A 19917-nucleotide genomic window follows, 5' to 3' on the forward strand; every position below is an offset into this window, starting at 1 on the left:
CCATTTACTTCTGGTCCCCTTTAAAAAGGGTGGCACATGTTAAGGAGCTAAAACTCCTAAACCCTTTATCCTGTTTTACTGTAAATACTCTTAAATGACAGCTTAAAGTTTACATTTACACACTATGTCCATGTCCATTATATAACTATTACTGGAATATGTTTCAGTAAACATAAGTAAACAAGTAAAAAAATAAAAAATAAACATGTGTCAGTGTTCAAATATATATAGACCTAACTGTATGTCTTAAATTTGACCTAGAAATTTCAGCAAAGCAGTATAAAAGCTCAGTAAGCACTGATAGAACACAAAGTCTTTTGGTCTCTTCCTCAATTACACACATTGCTCAAGACAGTTTTCTTTGAATAGAACACACAATGAAACTGAATCCACCTATTGAGTCAGTGAGAAACCACCCTATGATATTTAAAGCTAGAACTTCTGTAAAAAAAGGAGTACACTGCCAGTGTTTTACTGGCAGTTACTTAACTACCAGTAAAACAAAAGTAAAATAGACAAACCATGACTCAGTCGTCATGATGAGAACTAATTGTCAAAAGAGACAGGCACATTCACCAAGTCACATCACCAGCACTAGCTGGTCAAGTATGAAAATGTGAGGGTTCCTGTGACCAACAACTTAAAGACCAATTAGTTAAAATGATAATTAGATCAAGAGCAAAAAAACAAAACATAACAAAACAAAAACACAACAACAAAACAGTCAAAGAGTATTTGTACATGAAGACATTTCTTTATTGTGACACAAATCTCAAATGCCATCTGATTCTTTACATCTGTATAATCCATTTTTAGATATGTTAAGTTTCCGATGTGCAGAGGTAAGACAGTAAAAGTTAAGTTAATGCAACCATAAATAATTGTAATAAATATCAAGTAAATGTACAGCACACATTTTATCGTAACACCTCCTTGTATGGATATGTCCGTTTTATAACCTTTCCTACCCCTCCCAAGAAGGAGTAGTAGAAGAGAGAGCGTCCCTGTTAGCAGCGGTGTATCACCCTTCAAAAGGAACTGAACCAAAAACCAAAAAATTTGCAAGCAATCAACAACCCAATTAGTCAAATAGCAATTTTCGCTGTGTTTTTCAGTACTATCCAAGTAAAATGGCGATTTTACTCACACAAGAAAAACATGTTTCACCATGAGTAGAAGAAATTGAATCCATCTGAGTACAAGACAAAGGTGATAATAATATTATTGGTATTTCCAAAAAATTCATAAAAAATAACAACACAACAAACTGGATATCCAACAGACATCAGCTAGTTTGCTCATTTTAGAATCTTTTCTTGGAAGAGTAGTGCAAACCGAAAACCAAAAGTTATAAGGTGAAGTGAATTAGCAATTAATAAAAAATTGCCAAACATAACTTTAGTCTATTTAAATTTTTTTCCATCCTATTTATTTATTTTATTTTATTGTTTTTTTAAACACAGCTAAACATTTGGTTATGGGTAATTTGACTAAAAGAAAAAGAAAAGAAAAAAGCAGAATGCTGTTCATTTCTCATTAAAGAAAACTATGAAAAGGCTGAACTCAAGTTAACCCGCTGCCCCTCCCTTGGTGTACGTGTGAAGATCACGTATATTGGGAATAGGAAACCGGGACATTCACATTCAGTAGAAGTTATTACACAAACAGTGTGGAAGAGCAGCAGCTCATGGGTTCCCTTCCTGTTTTCACAATGCAACATAGGTTTCACAATTTGTAATGCAACTTTATAAAAAACCCAAAACAAAACAAAAAAACAGAGCAGGCTTCGATTACCATCGTCCAATCTACCTGACCCATTGTTCTGCCACAGCTACTAAGGTATTAAAAAAACAAACAAAAAAAAACAAAAGAAAAAAAAAATAAAAGTATCTATCTATTCATAAACTAATAGATTAATATGACTTTTTACATGACGTAAATACCCTCCCTTCAGAGACTTGGATAAAATGTAATCAGTTTATATAGGCATAAGTTAGTTTGTCCATTAGGAGTTCATTTTTATTTAAAACAGGCAGTAAACTACATAATATCCTGTACAGCACTTGTTCACACCTTCTGCCTGCTTATACTTGACAGGTTCCAAGACTAGACAGCAATACAAATTTCTTTTCTTTTCTTTTTTTGGGGGGGAGAGTCATTGTACCTTAAACTCAAAAGCCATGATCATCATCTGATTTTCGCACACAGCATCACCCTCTTGAGAGAGGCTCCTACAGCAAAGGCATGTTTCTGAACATCACCCCCACAGAAGGGTGGCAGAGGGAGGCAGCTAGGTTAAGCGTTAGGAGAGTAAATGTTTGTTTTGTGCCATAATGGCAATGCCAAATCCAGCGAGTCAAACCGAGATTACAGTGCTAAAATGTTAAGCAATCGTAAATTCAATTAAATTCAAAGTGCTGATCTCAAAGTTAGCCCGTAACGCTGCTAAATTCACAGAATTTGACTGAACCTTGTTAATCCTTCTGTTAAAGGAAAGGGGAGGAAAAGGTGAACAAAAAGTCTCACAGTTGGTTCACTTCAGCGTCGTCCTCAAACTCCGTGTCAGTGCCAATTCAGAATATCTTCCCTGAATTCCCTTGAAAAAAATAAAAAAAATAAAATACAATAACAAGAAAAAACAAAGCAAAACAAATCAAAATAATGAAATGTACGATTTTTGTAAACTGCAATAAAAAGCAGGGATAAACAAAGCATTGCCACTGAAAATGTAATAAAATTAACTTTGTAGCTTGTCGATGCAGCAGAGCATAAGGTCTGTCTCAGAGGAAAGTCCAGGAACTTGGGGATGAAGGGAGGAAAGGGGTCACAGGTGAGGATCAGGTTTGGGGCACATGGGGGGGAATATTCAGTTGTCAAGTCTTCTCAGCCGCTGAGTGGGTCCTCGCGGTAGTGGATGGCGTAGCGCAGTTTCTCCAGCATCACGTCCACAGAAGTATACTGGGGCAGTTTCACCATGAACATACAGGTCTCCACCCGGATGTAGCGCGAGTCTGGCTGACCTAAAGGGGAAACAGGAGTTCATAACCCAGCGCTTCTCTCCCAGTTATGCATGTTTGCCAGTTGTTAATGAACCAGAAGCCCAATGACGTGCTACGTAGCAGGTGCTACCAGCTATGCAGGTGTACAGTAAATGACAGCAAGCCTGAGATTTTGAATGTGCGTCTGTAATTTAACATTTTAGAGTTTCCTCAAGTTTGCAAGAGAAGCTGAGATGATTTAATGTGACTACTTATGTCACTCAAGTCTGCTCGGGGTCTTGCTTAACCCTCAAATCTTACCTGGTGCTCCATCAGGAGGGGCAATCTTCATGGGGTATGGGGGAACATGGGCGGTGTCAGGCCCCCCGTCCTTGCAGGGGCACGTGAATGGGATGCGCTCCTGATTGCATGCAAACTTGATGAACTTGCAGAGCTCCTCCTGAGTGAACATCTCCAGGGCGGTCCAGAAGAACTCGATGTGCTGGTCAGTCTCCATCAGGCCCACCTGATACATTGTATGAGCCTACGAGGGAACCGAGCACATGCTGAAATTAAATACTAACCCGTGACAACACGAGGTGAGTGAAATCTCTCTGTATTTCGTATATCTAGCATGAATCAATGGGAGAATAAAATAAATAAATAAACTGACTAGCCCGACAAAGAAGCTTTAATGACAAGTGACACAGACATATCACTTTCACACAAATATATGTTTCACCTCAGTGTTAATTTTGATAGCAAGCTTTGATTTAGTTTTAGGCATGTTTTAATGTTTTAATAATTTAGGCATCTAAATTCTTCTCATTTTAGTCGACTACGTATCAAAAGGTTCTTGTAGACTAAATTTGAGGTTGATTTATTTGACTAAAATATAAAGTGTATTTACCAGCTAGAGTTGCTCACACAGTTTACAAAGTGGCATAGTTTCATGTGTGCAAAATGTGTCCACACGTCTACTCCTCCCTGTCTTCCAAGTGTTGACATTTTGCAAGGAGCCGAACTCTCCCTGCCTTCTTCAAGGCAGCAGATCAAATGTGCACCTCTAACCTTACTGCACAACTAGATTACTTCTGACTGGATCACTTCCAAACTGGCCCGCCTTTTTACACAACTTTTTTAGTTCTGATTGGATCTTATTTCTCCAGAATTTTCTCATCTTGCTTTCATTTGTTAAGAAAATGTCAGTACATTTTATTTTAGTTATCATCTTCTTTGCGTGTCAGACAAGAAAAAAAAAAAAACGTTGACGTGAACTATGATGACAATTATTGGTCAACAAAATTAACACTGCTTCACCTTCAGGAACTCCAAGTTGATGTAAGGCAGGCCGCAGGTGCGCAGCTCAATCTCTATAGGGCTGAGCATGGTAAGCAGCTGCAGGGGAATGATGGATCCGAGCCCTGCACGCACCGCTGTCATGCACTCCACATTCTGCAGCTCCCTCAGACGAAGGCTCCGCACCGCCCGTGCATACACATCCTTGTTCTGCCAGCTTTGCAGACAGATACAAGTACACAGGATATCCAGAATTAAATCACACCCTAATGTTCTGTGGCATTTGGCTATAAAGACAACTTACACCGAATTAAGATAACTGCAAACGGGAACGGGAACAACAACAACAACAAAAATGCAATCAGTGGGATAATTTGTACCTGACAATGAGACTCCGCCCTCCCTGACAAAGCTCCACTTCTTCACCAGTCATAGTGACATAGGTAAAGGTGCAGCAGGGACGGCTGGGGGAGTCTGGGCTTTCTCCTGAGTGGTGCTGGGAGGAAATTTCAGCACACAGGGCCTCTAGCTCTGTCTCGTCAGTCACCTTCAGCATAGGAGGGAAAAGGTAAATTTGAGGTCACTAGAGTCATGTTGGTAGCACCTAAAGGTGCTACAAACACTAATATACACTTACATTTTCAAATTTCTTGACATAGTTGTAGGTAAGCACATCAGCTTCTTGCAGGTCCTGCTCTGAGTCGAGAGGCTCACCAACTAGGCCCTTCCAAAACGAGCCCAGTAAGTCCAAAGGAAGTGGTACATCTGCACGTATGGCTATGCCTAGTAGTTGGCCAAAAAAGTGAAGTAACTGTTCCTCTGCATAGCTGATAGGGCAAGGAGTGAGGATATATTTCCCCTGAGAACAGCACAAATACAGATATGAATTATATTACTCCCTACTCCAGTTTGCATCATGTGTGATAAAACACATTTCAGTTAGTATCTAGCACACAGTCGGATATGAATGAATTTTTGGGGAAAACAAATAGAGCAAAAAAGACAAAAAAGCAGAAAACATGGTAGGTAATAGAAAATAAATATTACCTTATTACGATTGGCTGCAGCACTGGGACAGGGGAGCAGCAGGGAAAGTGCAGAACTCTGCAACTCCTTACACACCTGCCACAGGAAGTGTCTAAAAGAGCCACCTGCACACATTGATCACAGCCAGTTAGAACAGGAAGGGGGCAAATACTATTCACAGGGCTGCACATTGATTCAAAGTGCACATACAAACAAACTTTGAAAGAATTTTAGTTTTAATACAAATAGACCCGGAATCTGTGCTGCAGGCTTCTGCTTATGTGATTAACTATTGCAGTATGAGAACTCCTTTTACACATGGTGCTTATTTACCCCCTCTTAAAGCCAGTTTTGTTGTTTTATTTTGGTAGAAATGTCCTTCCTTTTTTTAGGTTCCGGTATTTTTTTTTTATAACAAAAAATATTGTTCTAACAGTGAAACATGGAAACTTCTATCAAAACGAAACAGAAAACCTACATTGGCCTATAATGTCTTGAAAGTGGTCAATTTATTTTATGGCCTGACAGTGTAATTAAGTAACTGCAAATGCCACATTTACATGATCTTAGTCTCTTTACTTCTTCCTGTATTACAGAAAAACAAAATGAGCAGAGCAGAATAAATCTAAGTATATCCAGTGCTTAGATTCTCAACCGATTAAAAGTTCATATATTTTGCCATTGATTTTGTATTTTGCTTTTAATACTGGTTAGTTAGTTGTACCAGTTATTTGGAAGTTTATGAATTAAAATAAAGCTCAAGCGCAAGAATCCAAGGCAGTACAGAAGTATTGTGAAGGAGAAATTCTTACTTGTGCCATGAACTTCCTCTCCAGTGAAGCGGATGTTAAAGGCGTAGGTCGGGTCTCCTCCACTGGCAAGTTTCACACAAAGCTGGGATGACGGCACACACGACAGCTGGCGTGCTGCCTGGCAGAAGTACGTGTTCTCTGATGACCTGATCTCACCTGAGGCAGACATACCCAATCAGACAAAAAAGCACGTTTGACAAGATACCTTGCAAGTATGAAGATTATTAGGGCCACATTAAGAAAAAAAAAATTATTGATCATTTTGAGAAAAAAGGTTCTATTTCGAGGAAAAAAAAACCCCAAAATGTGCAGATTACAAACTGATGCAGCCTCTGCAAGATGCTTTGTGTAGATGAGTTACTGAAACAAATTGATCAGCTGCTATTTATTTAGCAGCTGATCAATTTGTAATTGATCAGCTGCTAATTGATCAGCTGCTAAATTGATCAACCATAAATAATTATGGTTAAAGTATTTTTGAAAAATTTTGAAATTCCTTTTAAAAAGAGTACAATTGTATTTAAAAAGTTTAAAAGAGCATTTGCTTTATATATGCTCCATATTTACAGGTAATCCCGTTTTATTTGTGAAGAGGTTTGTAAGAGGAAGTGAGTGTGTTTGTATTCGGTAGCGAGACAACCGAAGTTGCAACAGAAAGTATGAGAAGTTTATGCAATTGTGTATAAACTGGACTACTCTGCTCAACAGTATTTGTTTATTTGCACATTTTGCAAATTGTCTGTGAGAAGCTCGGGACATTTCTGCTCCAAATCCACCGTGCAGCTGCTCACTTTTGTTTTAGCTCAGGAGCCCACGCCATCTGAAGCTGTCCACTAATCGCTCTGTATTCCTTCACACATAACTGTTTCTGTACAGAAAACATGCCCTCCACCATCTGGAAACATGGGACTATAGAGCCCATAGAAGCAGTCTAAAAACACAGTCTAAAATGAGTCGAAGATGTCTTCAACAACCACATTTTAGACGTTCAGTAGACGATGAAAAAACAAAAACAACATTGCTTGGCGTTACAAGCAATGTGGATCAAACATATAAACATATGACATATAAAAGACAACACTCTGATGTCACTTGCGCAGTGGGACTGTATCTTGTGATACAATATACACGCTCTTCAAAGTTTGTGTGTTTTTTTCCTTCTGACCAGATGTTGCTTTCTGCACCATCGTTTCAAGATCCTTATTACCACACTCTGTTTATGTGCTAAAAGAGAAATCATTTTCTTGTAACTAAAACCAATTTTGAAATATAATTTCACTAACTTAGCTACACAAGCCATTATATAGAGCAGCTGTGGCAAATTGCCTTGAAAATATTTTAATCTCCACATTTCTACATTTTCTTCTCAAAATGATCAATAATAATTTTTTCTTAATGCGGCCCTAATGCTCCGTTTTGAAGTGATATTGAACTTTGAAAAATGTGAACCAGTGAAAGGAATACCCACCTCCCACAATCTCTAGAGGGTCCAGTGTAATCTCTGGAGCGGCATGGTCAGCTGTCCGCTGCACTGTGGCATTCAGTACTCTGTTCATCACAGTGACCTTAGTGTCATAAAAGATTAGGCCTGCAAATAGAACAAGTGGTGAGTCATTTCAACAAAGCAAGCTTTCCAGATAGGTTACACAAACTACAATGCGAGATGTGTGCTCAGATCCCGCTCACCTTTGGCCTCACTCAACAGAGCTGCAATGCTGTTTTGATACGTATGTGTTTGTCTCAGCTCCACCAATGGCAGGAAGAAACTCTCCAGGCTGTTGTTGAGGGATTGCAGCAAAGCAAAGCGTAGGCGTAAACTCTCCACAGGCACATCTGAAAACATTGACATTTATACAAAAAGTTATGTATAGCTGACAAAAACCCAAAAGGTTTCAAACTTTTCAGTGGAACTCTAAAAGTGCTGGCAAGTTTACATACTGAGCAAGCAGGCTACACGAGGATCAGCAGCATCACTGGGGTCCAGGTAGACTTCATGGGGGTGCAACCGGGATGGTGTGATAGCCAGGTGACGGCACAGTCTGTTGATGTACTGTACCAATGCCACATCCATTTCTAAGCTCCACTTTCTACAAGCCTTCTGTGCATGGCGAGTGTCTATACAGGTGCACCTGGCAGAGGAGCACAGGAGTTCTTAAATAAAGAGCTCTGAGCTCATTAAAAACATTAAAGAGCAGAAACATTATCAGATAGAGACAAGACACTCAAAGAATCCTTAATACAAACTGATAGGTGAATTCTGCAAAGATGACAGCTGACCCGATGATGCCCTAAGAGCCAATCAACTGCCAAACCAGGAAAAAAAAAAAGACATGAACCAACTCACACACTCGCCTTCTTAAAGGCAAGCAGGAACTCAGCAGCCATATAGAAATATCTGTGGGCAGTTATTTTTGATAGAAAGAAAAAAAACAAAACAACCAAAAAACATTCAGTTTAAATAATCACCAAAATGTTTAATACATCTGTAGAATCAGTCGACTCTGATAAAAATGAGACTTTGCCCCAAAATAAGGCTTATGAAGTCTTTTTTCCCCACTAGAAATTCTACATATATCACCATCTTTGCAGTTAGTAATAAGACATAATATATGCATATATGCATATTATTGTTGTTATAAAGGTTAAAAACTGCTAATTAGGGCAGAATTACTTAAAACAAGAGAAAACTGACAACATGTTAAGTTTGCTGAATGTGTGTGTGTGTGTGTGTGTGTGTGTGTGTGTGTGTGTGTGTGTGTTCAAACAAGGCTGTTCAAATCTCACCTTTCAAAGTGAAGATCATAACCACAAGCCAAAATTGCCCTCCAGACACTACGGATGTCCTGCTTGGCTCGGTCAACAGCAAATTTATGGAAGCCTTCTAGTGTCAAGTACTTCTCCTCTGGGACTAAAGAAACCATTCACAGCAGGTTGCATTTCATTTACAAATACATGGATCAGCTACTGATATGGAAAATTCTCACTTTTATGATAGTGGACTGGCGGTGTGTCAACAGACAAAAGTGCCTTTAAATGCAATTGTGTGGATGTCTTAAATTCTCTGGTAACCTACTTACATTAATTTCAATGTTGTGCTGCTTCATCCTACTTTCCTACAATTCAGATACAAATATTATACTTTTTCTTCTCTACAGTTTCAGCTGTTAATTAGTTTTCAGATGAAACTTAATGAAAAGGTTTATTAAGATACTAACAAAACACCCGCGCAAAACATTGCTTTTAATGATTTTGACATATGACAAAGTGTCTCGTGTCTGGTTTTGGGTGCCCTCATGACATGATGCAACTATGGGAAAAAAAAAAAAGCAAAAATGAAACTGCTATCATTTTGATGTTCAATTTCCATCAGGTTCCCTAAAATTTATCTCATGACACAGCACAAATATTTTCACTTTTACGTGTCCTTTGTTTTTACTTGCGAAGGAACATTTGAAACTCATGAATAAGCCTGGATAAGTTCACAGCTTAGGAATGTGAATATTTCTTCACCCCACATTTAGTTCTGTGGTAGTTAGGTAGTTAATTCAAAGGTTGTTTTAATCCTTTGCAAATCTTTGTGTTAGCTAAAAATTCATAGATGTGTGGAGTCAAAGTGGGAGTGTTTATTACAAACCTTCGGTTTTCTTAGCAGGAGATTTTTCCACATCTTTTTCTTCAGGTCTGGATTTCTCAGGAGATTTCGGCTTTAGCACTGTTTTCTTCTCACTCAGTGCGGTTCTGAGAGATGAGCACATTTTAATTCAGATATCATGGCAGTGTGTTTATGCCTCTATACATGTAGTTACCGTTCAAGAAGTGAGTGACGTACCTGACACTGTTAAGCACAGACTTTTCCTTAGTGGGAGGTTTGGTGATGGGCCTCTTGGTGCTTACTACCTTGCCTTGATGCTGCTCTTTTCCTGCCTTGCTGTACTTGTTCTTATTTGGCTTAGGAGTGCCATACTTTCTTAGAATCTAAAAAAATAAAACATTTTGTAAGTTGTTGTGTACAAAAGTTGAAAAGTTGTTTTAAAACAAAAAGGTCAATTAAATTAAATTACAGTTAAATTATTATTATATTTTTTAAATTATAATAATCCATCTATCCATTTTCTTCAATTTTTTCAGGTTAGGGGCATTCAACCTGGCCCCACTAATTCAATGTCTTTGAACTGTGGGAGGAATCAGAGAACCTGAAGAGAACCACGCAGACACGGGGAGAACATACAAACTCCACACAGAAAAGGTTTGATTTAATTCAAACTCAGGGCCTTCTCTCTGTGAGGTGACAGTCCAAACTAAAACTGAGCCAGCCATTTGACTAACAAAATTTTGATTTAACTATATCAAAGAATTCACAAGTTTACTGTTGAGCACTTGTTTCATACCTGAGTAAGTTGGTCCTCAAGTACTTTCTTGGGAGGTCGAACATTGGTGAAGAAAGTATGCAGTAGGTTGCCCGGTGTCTGAGAGTTGATCTGCTCCTTGCTGAGGTAAATGTCAGACACTTTAACGGGCTTGGCTGGCGTGAGGCTGAGCATCTGCTCCGAGTGGACACAGCTCTTAAAAATATCTGTGAGGACATCTCGGGCTCCAGGTACCAGCTTGTCACCTTCAAACAGAAGAATTTTAATTTAGACAAAGTAAGAAAACTAAAAGCAGCAAATATGTGATTGTAGTTAAGTGACAACCTTTGATTGTTTTCTCCAAGAAGTAGTCTTCAAGGGCAGAGCTTCCCTGTGTGTCAAACAGGCTTTGGTTAACACTGGAAGCCGTGAGGATCTCCTCATTGGTCAGCTCCATTAGTTCTTCTTCACCTTCCAGGCTGGACAAGCCAATCAGGTCACTGCTGTTGAAAAGACTGGCACGAATTTTTTCCACTTTGGCTCGAGAACGCACCTGTAGTCGCCAAAAGATAAATTTTCCTCATATTTTCAACATCTTAAGCACAAAATCAATCAGATTGAATAATAACGATTTGAATCAGCTCACCTCAATGACAGCGTAACCCTTGATGGGTCTGGCCATGACTGCATTGCTCTCTAATGAGGTGACTGTGTGCATAGAGCCCCCATCTGACGCGGATGGCGTTTCTCCACTGTCGACAGGTTCCCCTAAGCTGCCGAGACTCCCAAGACTCCCTGTGCTACACAGGGAGGTATCTAGACTCTCCTGACTAGAAACTGTCTGTGACTCTTGGAGTCCCTGCTGGGGGTATGTAACAGCAGAAGCTGCAGCCGCAGGATTGAGAGGTGGGACAGCTAAAAGCTCCTGATCGACGGAAAGTTCACTGGCAGTGCGGGAGACCCCCTGAGAGGAGCTGCAGATAGAGGTCTGGCTGGTAGAAGCTGAAGCACTCACACTCATAGCTGGAGTTACACTACTGGAGCTGTCGGGACTCTCGGGACCTCCGTTGTTTGCAAAGGGGCGCTCAGGTTCAGGACACACTTTACCATCCTGAGGGCTTGCAACACCAGTCCCAGGTTTTTTCTTGGGGTCCTCCTCCTGGAGAGGAATGAAGACTTCATCTTTAAAGAGCCCCCCATGTGCGTTGCAAGCCCTTCGGATAGCATTACGGACAACAGCCTCCTCCAGGTGCGTGGGAATACCTGAGAGCACCAGCAGGCGACTGTGAGCAGTGGGTCCAACCAGAGCCTGGCAGGCATCCGTTACTGCATCGCTGGTTACGCTTAAGCCCTGTGGGTCCTTGTTGGCAAGGTGTCGTAAGATCATCAGCAGAGTAAGGCAGCGGTGGAACCACAGCATGTCCTCAGGTTTACTACCTGCCATGTTCAGCAGGGCACTGTCACTCTCTGACAGCCTTGCACCTCCACTTCCCCGTTTACCAGACACTGCTGCCACTGCAGCTGCTGCTCTCTCACGCTTCATCTTCACCTTCTTACGCTTTGACAGCAAACTGGGGCTCTGTGGTGTCTGGCCTGGGGATGATGATGAGGATGAAGAAGAATCACTAAGGTTAGGGGCACTGGTGGAGGACAGCGCTCCCACTGAAGAGCCGCCAACATTGAGAGGAAGTGTCACCTCTGCTACAGCCAGACACACTTCCATCAGAGCATGAAAGTATGTGGAGAATCGACTCTGCTCCGCACCCAGGGCCAATGCAATGCCTCCGGATGAGGACCCCCCTGCTCCAGCCCCTCCAGCAGTCCATCCCTGAGTTTCCCGGTCATAGAGCTTTCGGAGTTCCGTCTGCAGGGCCATGAGCACTGCGAGGCAGGGGTTAAGCAAAAGAGCAATTGAACTTGAAAGACCAGCAGGGCTCTTGCGCTGCTCCAACTGGTGGATCTTCCGCAAAAGTTCCGCTAACAAGTGAAAGACGAGTTCTTTGATGGAGGGAGCCAGATCAGTTGTCCAAACCAAACCACCTAAGAACAACGACCAAGAAAATAATCAAAATTGGGATCTTGGGAAATCTTTATGCACCTAAATGTCTCGTGACTTATGGATGAAGTGGTATGCCCTTTAAGTACAAGGTTTGAAAGCTTTGAGTTGTTACTTCTAACTAAAAGGTCATTAAAAATGAATAATAGAAATTTAAAACTAAATATCCTAGAAAAAAAAAAGCTTTTTTGAAATCTCACAATTTAGGATTTAATGGGTAAAATCTACATTTGTGTGTTTAATGTAATACTACAACTGCTATACGACAGGGATACAGAAATATGGCAATGAAATACAACATGCACATTAAATGGTGTCACAATGGATATTCCTCCTACCAAGTAGTTCTACCACTTGTAGCAGCACAGATGAGGGAACTGTGTCCAGCTCATCCTCTGATCGTTCACTGCTCTCTCCCAGCTTCCATGTTAGCAGCTGTTCAGCAAATGCCATGGCTAATGGAAACTCCAGTGGCAAGGAGTGCAACACCAGCACAGCACCAGGAGGGGGGGACACCCCTACAATTAAGACAAAGGGATACTTCATTACATTTAATGGGCACAGAGTTTATTCACAAAACAGCTAAAGCAGCATATATAAATTTCCCTTTGGAATTAGATACTAACCAAGCTTGATGTGCACTTTATCAGTAGGGATCATAACAGAGGGATATTGATTGGTGGTGGGTGGGGGAGTAAGGCCTGTGTTGGTAGGTGAGGCATCCAGAGGATAACACACAGCCTCCATCAGATTCAGCTGGCCATTTCTCCGCACCTTGTGACCCAGGCCATACACCATGACTCGAGCCCAAGGGGCCTTGTACAGACTTGAGCTAATGGAGTAGAAAAGATTAAGATGTCATTTTTGCTATCAATTTGATTTTGTTTTTAAGTTTTCTCTCCTATGGTTTTTTTATTTTTTATTTTTTTTAATTAAAGCTGTTATTTAATAAACCACCATAACTCACTCTTTACGACAGCCTAGCTGGCTTTCTTTGCAGGACACGATCACAAATGCAGCTCCTGGAAAGCTGACATCCATGCTTACTTTGGATTCTGACACTGGGAACTCCTCAGATGTAAACTGCTCTGGTGCATTCTGTCAAAAATCACCCCAATTGTAGTTGAGTTGTAACAGCTTGTAAACATGCACCCTGAGATACATGTATTAAATTAATAACAGATTGGCAGAACAGACCTGTAGAAAGCAGCATATCTGCTTTGTAAGCTCAAGTAAGCTTTCTTCTCCTTGATGCAAGGCACGGGTGATGGCCACTGTCAACCACTCCCGGATTGGCTGAGCGTTGCCCTGGTAAAACAGGTCTGTGGGGGAGCAACTTTGGCCCTCAAGGTTGTGCAATACTGACTGAGCCAGCAGAACAGAACTTGAACTGATCGTGCCATCTGCAGGAAGAAAAAATTGTCACATTTACCACTAATAGAATCTGCACACGGTATTAAGGTGTTTCATTATAATATCGTATAGCCACACTCACCAGGTAGGGGTGGAGCCAGCAGCTGGTTAGATAGAAGCTGCAAGTGTTCCAAGGTGATGTCACGGATAGCGGGTATGTGGAAGAGACGAGTGAAGGTGTGCGGATTCTTGGGGGCAAAGATGTTGAGCAAGGCCATGCGGCAGTATAATCTGGCCAGTGCACTCTCACAGCGAAGAAGTTCCCTAAAATAAAGCAGAGCTGCTGATTCTGTGCAGCATGTAGACATCTCATATTTATCCTCATTGGATTCACATGTTACCTGTGAATTTGAATGTTGCTACTGTCTAATGAGACCAAGCCATTAGCCGCAGTACGGCGAGATCCAGCAGGTGGGCGTTCCAGCATTTCAATAGGATACCAGTACCTGACAAGCACACCCTCACTACGCAAGTATGTCTCCACCTGTACCAGTTCATTCACCTTAACAAAGCAAACACAGTTTGTTCATCAGCATCTTTGTTGTTAAGATAGAACACACTTATAATGGTAAATGAGTATACTTACAGAGTCCACATCCAGCACAACACCATGCAAACCAAAAGTTTTTAACATGCCCCTGATGGCAAATTTCGGCAGTGCTGTTCCCCCTGTTGTGCTGTTGGTATTGTTGCTGTCAGGACATCGGATGACCACAGTCAAGCCTGTGTTGAAACAGTACATCACCACGAGGATCATTTAAATGACATCAGATCATATTACAGTGGTCCCTCGCTATAATGCAGTTCACCTTTCCTGGCCTCGCTGTTTTGTGGATTTTTTTGTGCAATTTCGCATGCTTTTTTTTTTTACAGCACATTGTGTTTGTGTCCTGATTGGCTGTAGACCACTGTCAATCAATCTCATGCCGTGTCTCCTGTACAGTACAGAATGCGTTCAGCTTGTCAAATTTACATAAATCTTCAAACGCTAGCAGTGTGACTCTGAAGTGCTGCAAGTTCTCACCAACAAACGCAACAATGTCGATGAAATGTTTTGCACCATCAAAGGCACCTGCAGGTTCCTTTGGTTTCATTCTATGGTTTGAACTTTGAGAGTGTTTAAACAAGAGAGAAAAGTGTGACGATGTTCATGCCTGTCTGAGAAAAGTGTAGTGCGGGGTTTTACAGTCTTAAAACATCTATAATAACTGTAAAAAATAAAGGTGGGTACTTTGCAGACTTCACCTATCGCGGGTTATTTTTAGAACGTAACTCCCGCGATAAACGAGGGACCACTGTATATACATTTGATTTTTTTCCCCACTGGAAATTACAATAAGGTCATTCAAGCCTAGTGGCAGCAAGTGAAAAGTAACTATGTGCAATATTAGTACAGATGTCTAAAGACTTTGTTTTGTGTGCTTCATGAAATAATGTTATTTCCTTTCGTACCTTTGCGGACTTTGTCGATAGTGAACTTGTTGGCCTCATCCTTGATATCCTCAATAGTTGGGAGGTAGAGATCTCGAGGAATGCCACCATTCTCTTCATACAGAAATTCCACTGTCTGCCTCGCAATGTCAACCATACCTGAAACCAGAAACAGCGTCTCAGCTCTACGTACAGGTAGATAGTCTGGTAAGTCATTAATTTCATAACTTCAGACATCTATTTAATGAGAGTTGATGACAAGAATCCCATCATCAAATCATGAAGCACATTAAAGCATGTAGTATTAAAACTGAGGTCTGATTTGATTTGATGCTTAATTCCTTGTTCTATGAGTGAACCTAAATTATCAGCAATAAACCTTAAGGCAGTTAAATCAACATGTATGATTCTATTCATTATAAAACGTTCTTCCTATTATGACATTATTTTGACTTTTAGACGCAATTAACGCTCCATTTAATTTCCAAAAACATCTTAAGGCTCATAAAGCTAAAGCAGCACAGGTTAAGTGTTTATTGTCATGGAAAGCTGCAGTGGCACGCAAGATTTTTTTGGCCATGTTGTAATATAAGTTATTTACCCAGCTGCAGAGCTCCTTTGATTTGGTCCAGGCCTGATTTCCTCTCAGCCTCGTTACGGAACCGTCTACGAATTGTGGGGAACACTTTTGTCTCCCATGCCTTCACCAGAAGGGCATAGTGGTCCTCCTGAAGTCAAATCAAAATTCAGTCATGAAATACTTAAGCTTAAAACTTTTTCCAACACAATTTTGAGCATTGCAGACTTTTCTTACTCTTGGAACATCATCATCATCCTCATCATCACTCTCATCATCAGCAATAGGGGGAGGATGTGGGTCAGGTCCAGAGGTGACCAGATTCTCATAGCTCAGCTCCACCTTATAAAGGCAGGACTGGTCACTGTTGTACTCTGCAAAAGCCAAATATTCAAAGGTTACTAGGCTATGAGGCAAAAATACAAATCAAATTATGGAAAAGGAATGTGAGATGAAAGCAAGAGACATACGCTGCTGAGCAACTGCAACAGCTGCAATCCGACAAGGGGGTCCATGAGAACCAGAGTCCGAAGTAACACTAGCGCCTGCATCATTATCGCTGTCTGAGGCCATAGCAAAGGGCAGTGCTTCAAAATTTGCACTGATTTCTTCTGCAAGGTCTACACACAAGTCAGCAGCATTTCTGTGTGCTTGGCCTTCAGCAAATGCAAAAGGCCGGCTTCCAAAGTTGGCACGTATCTTTGAGTTCTGCAAAGGAATATAGAGAGAGGCAATATATAAATATATACATGCATATAAATAATCCAGTACATTTTCCTAGAGCAGTTCAAATATAAATGAGCCCTTTTTAGCAGAAACCCACCTTCTTTTGAATGTGTACCAGGGGCCACATTCCACCAGCTACATCGTCAAGAATGGGACTAAGCCGCTGACCACAATAGGTAAAATACACCCTGCCTTTAGGGGCCTGACCAGGTGGAGGTGGAGTGCCCTCAGAACGCTCCCATCCAATTCCAGCTACATCACCTGTGTTCATGCAGATGGAACATCCGCATCTCAGTCATGGCTTGATGTGAACAGGTCATGACACATTTTAAAACATGCTAACATAGGAAACAGCTCAAGTTAGATTAAGTTAAGAAAGCAAGATATGCTTTTCAATCAGCTTTTTGAAAGAGCAGCCTGGTAAGCAACATTGCATGTAAAACGTTTATTTCAAATCCATAACAGACTGCCGTATGGATTTCCAAGCTGTGTAAATCAAACAAAAGAAATGATCGATTGAATATGGAAAGAAAGATATTTTGGCTACTGTCTCACCAGGAAGTAGAGCCACATCCAGCCTGACACTCTTCCATTGCAGCAGACTGGAGCCATTATAATGCACTGCCCTACCATTACTAACACACACAGACAGAGAGGAGACAAGCACACAGAGACAGCAAGACAAAAAAAAGAGTAAAGCAGTCAGCAATCAAGTAAGAGAAACAGAGCAGAGGAAATCCAAAGGGAGTATCTTCGCTTTAATATGTAGGTCTACATACTTATGGAACAAACATGTGCCAACAGGGTTGGTCCATGCTCCATCCCTTTTCTCTGCTTCAGGTGCAAAACCAAAAGACACAATTGGCCCACTGTCCTCCTCTGAGTCTCCATAGGAGACAATTTCTATCTCCCAGTAAAACGATGGTGCCTGCAAGGACAAAGAGAGAAACGTTTAAACTATGGACAGGCTCCGAGTAAATAATTATAAATAAATAAATTATAAGTGAATAATTATATTTCATACTAATCGTTGATATTTGTTCAAACAAACTAAAATACTGCAGGAGTGGATTCCTCTGATGTGCCCACCTGAACTGGTACGGGAGAGGTTGCGTAGATGAAAGTGCCTCTGGGAAGCCCTCCTCCAGCACTTGGATCAGCCAAGAAGGTGACAGAGGTCAGACGGGATGAAAACATGCAGGCACGGACTGGAGGGAAAACTCTGGATGGACACCAAGTAATCTCCTTTGGCTGTTAAGACAAGCAGATCAAAGGTGAAAAGACAGAAGGAACCCAAAGAAAACCTCTATGTATGTATTTGTCTATGTATTTAGGAGCCCCTACCTGACGTCTCTCCGTCTGCAGTGGTGGAGGTGGTGGACGAGCACAGTCCCGATACAGCATTCTTACTCTCTCACATTGAGCTTCAACCATGCCAAGGCGCTCTCCTGCACAAGATGACAGTAATGTGTCAGACACACAGTTGCTAAACTGGTATGGTGCTGAGAAGTACCAGCTGATGACATATCTGTATATGCTCACCAGGGCTGCACTCCTGGGCAACCAGGTTGAGAACCTCAACAGCAGCCGGACACTGCTGAATGAACTCTTCACAGAAGGAGCTGTCCTCTAGAAGTTGGGCCATCACCAGACACGCCCTGACAAAAAACAAACAAAAACAACAACATCACATCATATCACATAATGATGCTCCAGTCTTAAGGGGTTTACATTTTAAATATAAGATAGTTTCCCCTTATAATGCAACTATGAGACTCAGACTAAAAAGTTCAAAAGTTGATTCCAAATTCAAACCCCAAGATATTTTGACACAGACCTGACCAATCAGACAAAATGCACAAGTTTACCTGCATTACTATTTACTCACCTAGTTCTGATTTCAGCCAGCAAGCGCACTGCAGCCATTACTGGGCTGGAGCCATCTCCAGTAGCTGGTAAAGAAGTGTGAATAGAGAGACTGCCCTCCTGTGGCAGAAGCATAGACTGCACAGCTTGTACCACCTTCTCTGTGATTGACAGCTTATAGAGAGGAAGAGCCTGTTGTGGGGAGAGCCAAAAGTGACAATCAGATTGCCACTTCCTATAATAAGAACTGTACATAACCTTATGTTGGAATTCTTACCTCAGATCTGGGAGTGCAGAGGCGTGATATTGGTACTGTCAGGATATCTGAAGCTTTGCAAGCTTTCCTATACTCGCAAGACGGAAACTTCACAGTAGCAATGCCCTCCTGCTCATTTATAGACATAACTATACCCACACTCCCCAGCACTCCTTTACCTACCACCTGCAGAGCAAAGGAAGCACGATAAAAAAATGACAGTAGTTAATTTTTTCAGTGGTTTCAATGGATTGGATCACACCATCTTGATAAATATATGCAATAATAATGTGTGGTATCTTTGATATATGAACTAACCTGAACCTCAGAACCAATCTTGATAGTTTCTTTAAAGCCCCCAAGAGCACAGAGTGCAGCAACAGCCTGTCTGCCAATGGCCTGCAGTTTAGCCAGTTTTCTGCCACTGCTGCTGCCGTTCTCCAGAATACTCTCAGCATACTTGCCCAGCTGAGGGATAAACATTAGCGCCCGGGAGAGAACCTGCAAAACAGACATGGGAAACACTGTCAGCAAACAATATCAAGTATAATCATTGATATGGAGGTAAGAAACAGGATAATGCTTTACTTTCTCAGCAGTGCTTGTCCAGATCTGAGCAGTGTTGGACTCAGGAGCAGTGAGCAGACTATGAAGCAGGGCTATGACCTCTGCAGCCATGCTGTTGGCAACATGGCCACTGATAAATGGGCGTACCGGGTCTGACCTAATTAAGGCAGATTTTAAGAAGAAATGTTACAACCAAAGATCAGAATATGTATCTGCCACATACACCTACAACCTGGCAGTATCCACTTGCAAATATGACTGCAAATATTAAATGATTTACTTTTGTATAACATGTCTAAATCACAGAAACAGCACCTGGCCAACTCGGCATTCCTGTCTCTGCAAACAGCAGTCTGAGCAGTTTTCTTCTTGTCGCCAGCAGTAATGCCCGCGGCAGTCTCTTGGGCTAAAGTCTCCACAGGTGGACCAACGCTCACTATCAGACCAGACTGGGCCCACTTGTTGGCTTTCCTCAGGGCAGCAGATGCTTCTTCTGTAATCACCTCACAGCATCCACTCTAAATAACATTTAAAACAGATAAAGATGGCAGTTCCAAAAAAAAA

The 19917-nt window shown here is 41.3% G+C and overlaps 1 protein-coding gene across 7 annotated transcripts in view; it reads right to left on the bottom strand.

Moving 5' to 3' along the window:
- Positions 1–734: 734 nt before the first annotated feature.
- Positions 735–19917, bottom strand: part of hectd4 (HECT domain containing E3 ubiquitin protein ligase 4) — a 38669-nt gene continuing 19486 nt past the window's right edge. For all 7 annotated transcript variants that reach the window (XM_085179407.1, XM_085179408.1, XM_085179403.1 and 4 more), the window contains exons 39-76: positions 19669–19871; positions 19375–19510; positions 19105–19287; positions 18808–18972; positions 18553–18722; positions 18207–18322; positions 18009–18112; positions 17754–17915; positions 17444–17592; positions 17220–17299; positions 16762–16925; positions 16409–16646; positions 16176–16312; positions 15963–16089; positions 15383–15520; positions 14517–14653; positions 14272–14432; positions 14013–14194; positions 13715–13920; positions 13485–13615; positions 13144–13349; positions 12856–13035; positions 11108–12501; positions 10807–11014; positions 10504–10727; positions 9945–10090; positions 9750–9853; positions 8900–9023; positions 8054–8244; positions 7802–7948; positions 7584–7703; positions 6116–6271; positions 5325–5428; positions 4915–5136; positions 4658–4824; positions 4299–4494; positions 3300–3522; positions 735–3020 (exon numbers count right to left, since the gene is read on the bottom strand). In XM_085179407.1, the coding sequence (XP_085035533.1) occupies positions 2884–3020; positions 3300–3522; positions 4299–4494; positions 4658–4824; positions 4915–5136; positions 5325–5428; positions 6116–6271; positions 7584–7703; positions 7802–7948; positions 8054–8244; positions 8900–9023; positions 9750–9853; positions 9945–10090; positions 10504–10727; positions 10807–11014; positions 11108–12501; positions 12856–13035; positions 13144–13349; positions 13485–13615; positions 13715–13920; positions 14013–14194; positions 14272–14432; positions 14517–14653; positions 15383–15520; positions 15963–16089; positions 16176–16312; positions 16409–16646; positions 16762–16925; positions 17220–17299; positions 17444–17592; positions 17754–17915; positions 18009–18112; positions 18207–18322; positions 18553–18722; positions 18808–18972; positions 19105–19287; positions 19375–19510; positions 19669–19871 (7338 nt within the window). In that variant the 3' untranslated portion in view covers positions 735–2883. The remainder of the gene's footprint in view (positions 3021–3299; positions 3523–4298; positions 4495–4657; positions 4825–4914; positions 5137–5324; positions 5429–6115; positions 6272–7583; positions 7704–7801; positions 7949–8053; positions 8245–8899; positions 9024–9749; positions 9854–9944; positions 10091–10503; positions 10728–10806; positions 11015–11107; positions 12502–12855; positions 13036–13143; positions 13350–13484; positions 13616–13714; positions 13921–14012; positions 14195–14271; positions 14433–14516; positions 14654–15382; positions 15521–15962; positions 16090–16175; positions 16313–16408; positions 16647–16761; positions 16926–17219; positions 17300–17443; positions 17593–17753; positions 17916–18008; positions 18113–18206; positions 18323–18552; positions 18723–18807; positions 18973–19104; positions 19288–19374; positions 19511–19668; positions 19872–19917) is intronic.

This window comes from Neolamprologus multifasciatus, chromosome 12 (genome assembly GCF_963576455.1).
Source record: "Neolamprologus multifasciatus chromosome 12, fNeoMul1.2, whole genome shotgun sequence".
NCBI lineage: Eukaryota > Metazoa > Chordata > Actinopteri > Cichliformes > Cichlidae > Neolamprologus > Neolamprologus multifasciatus.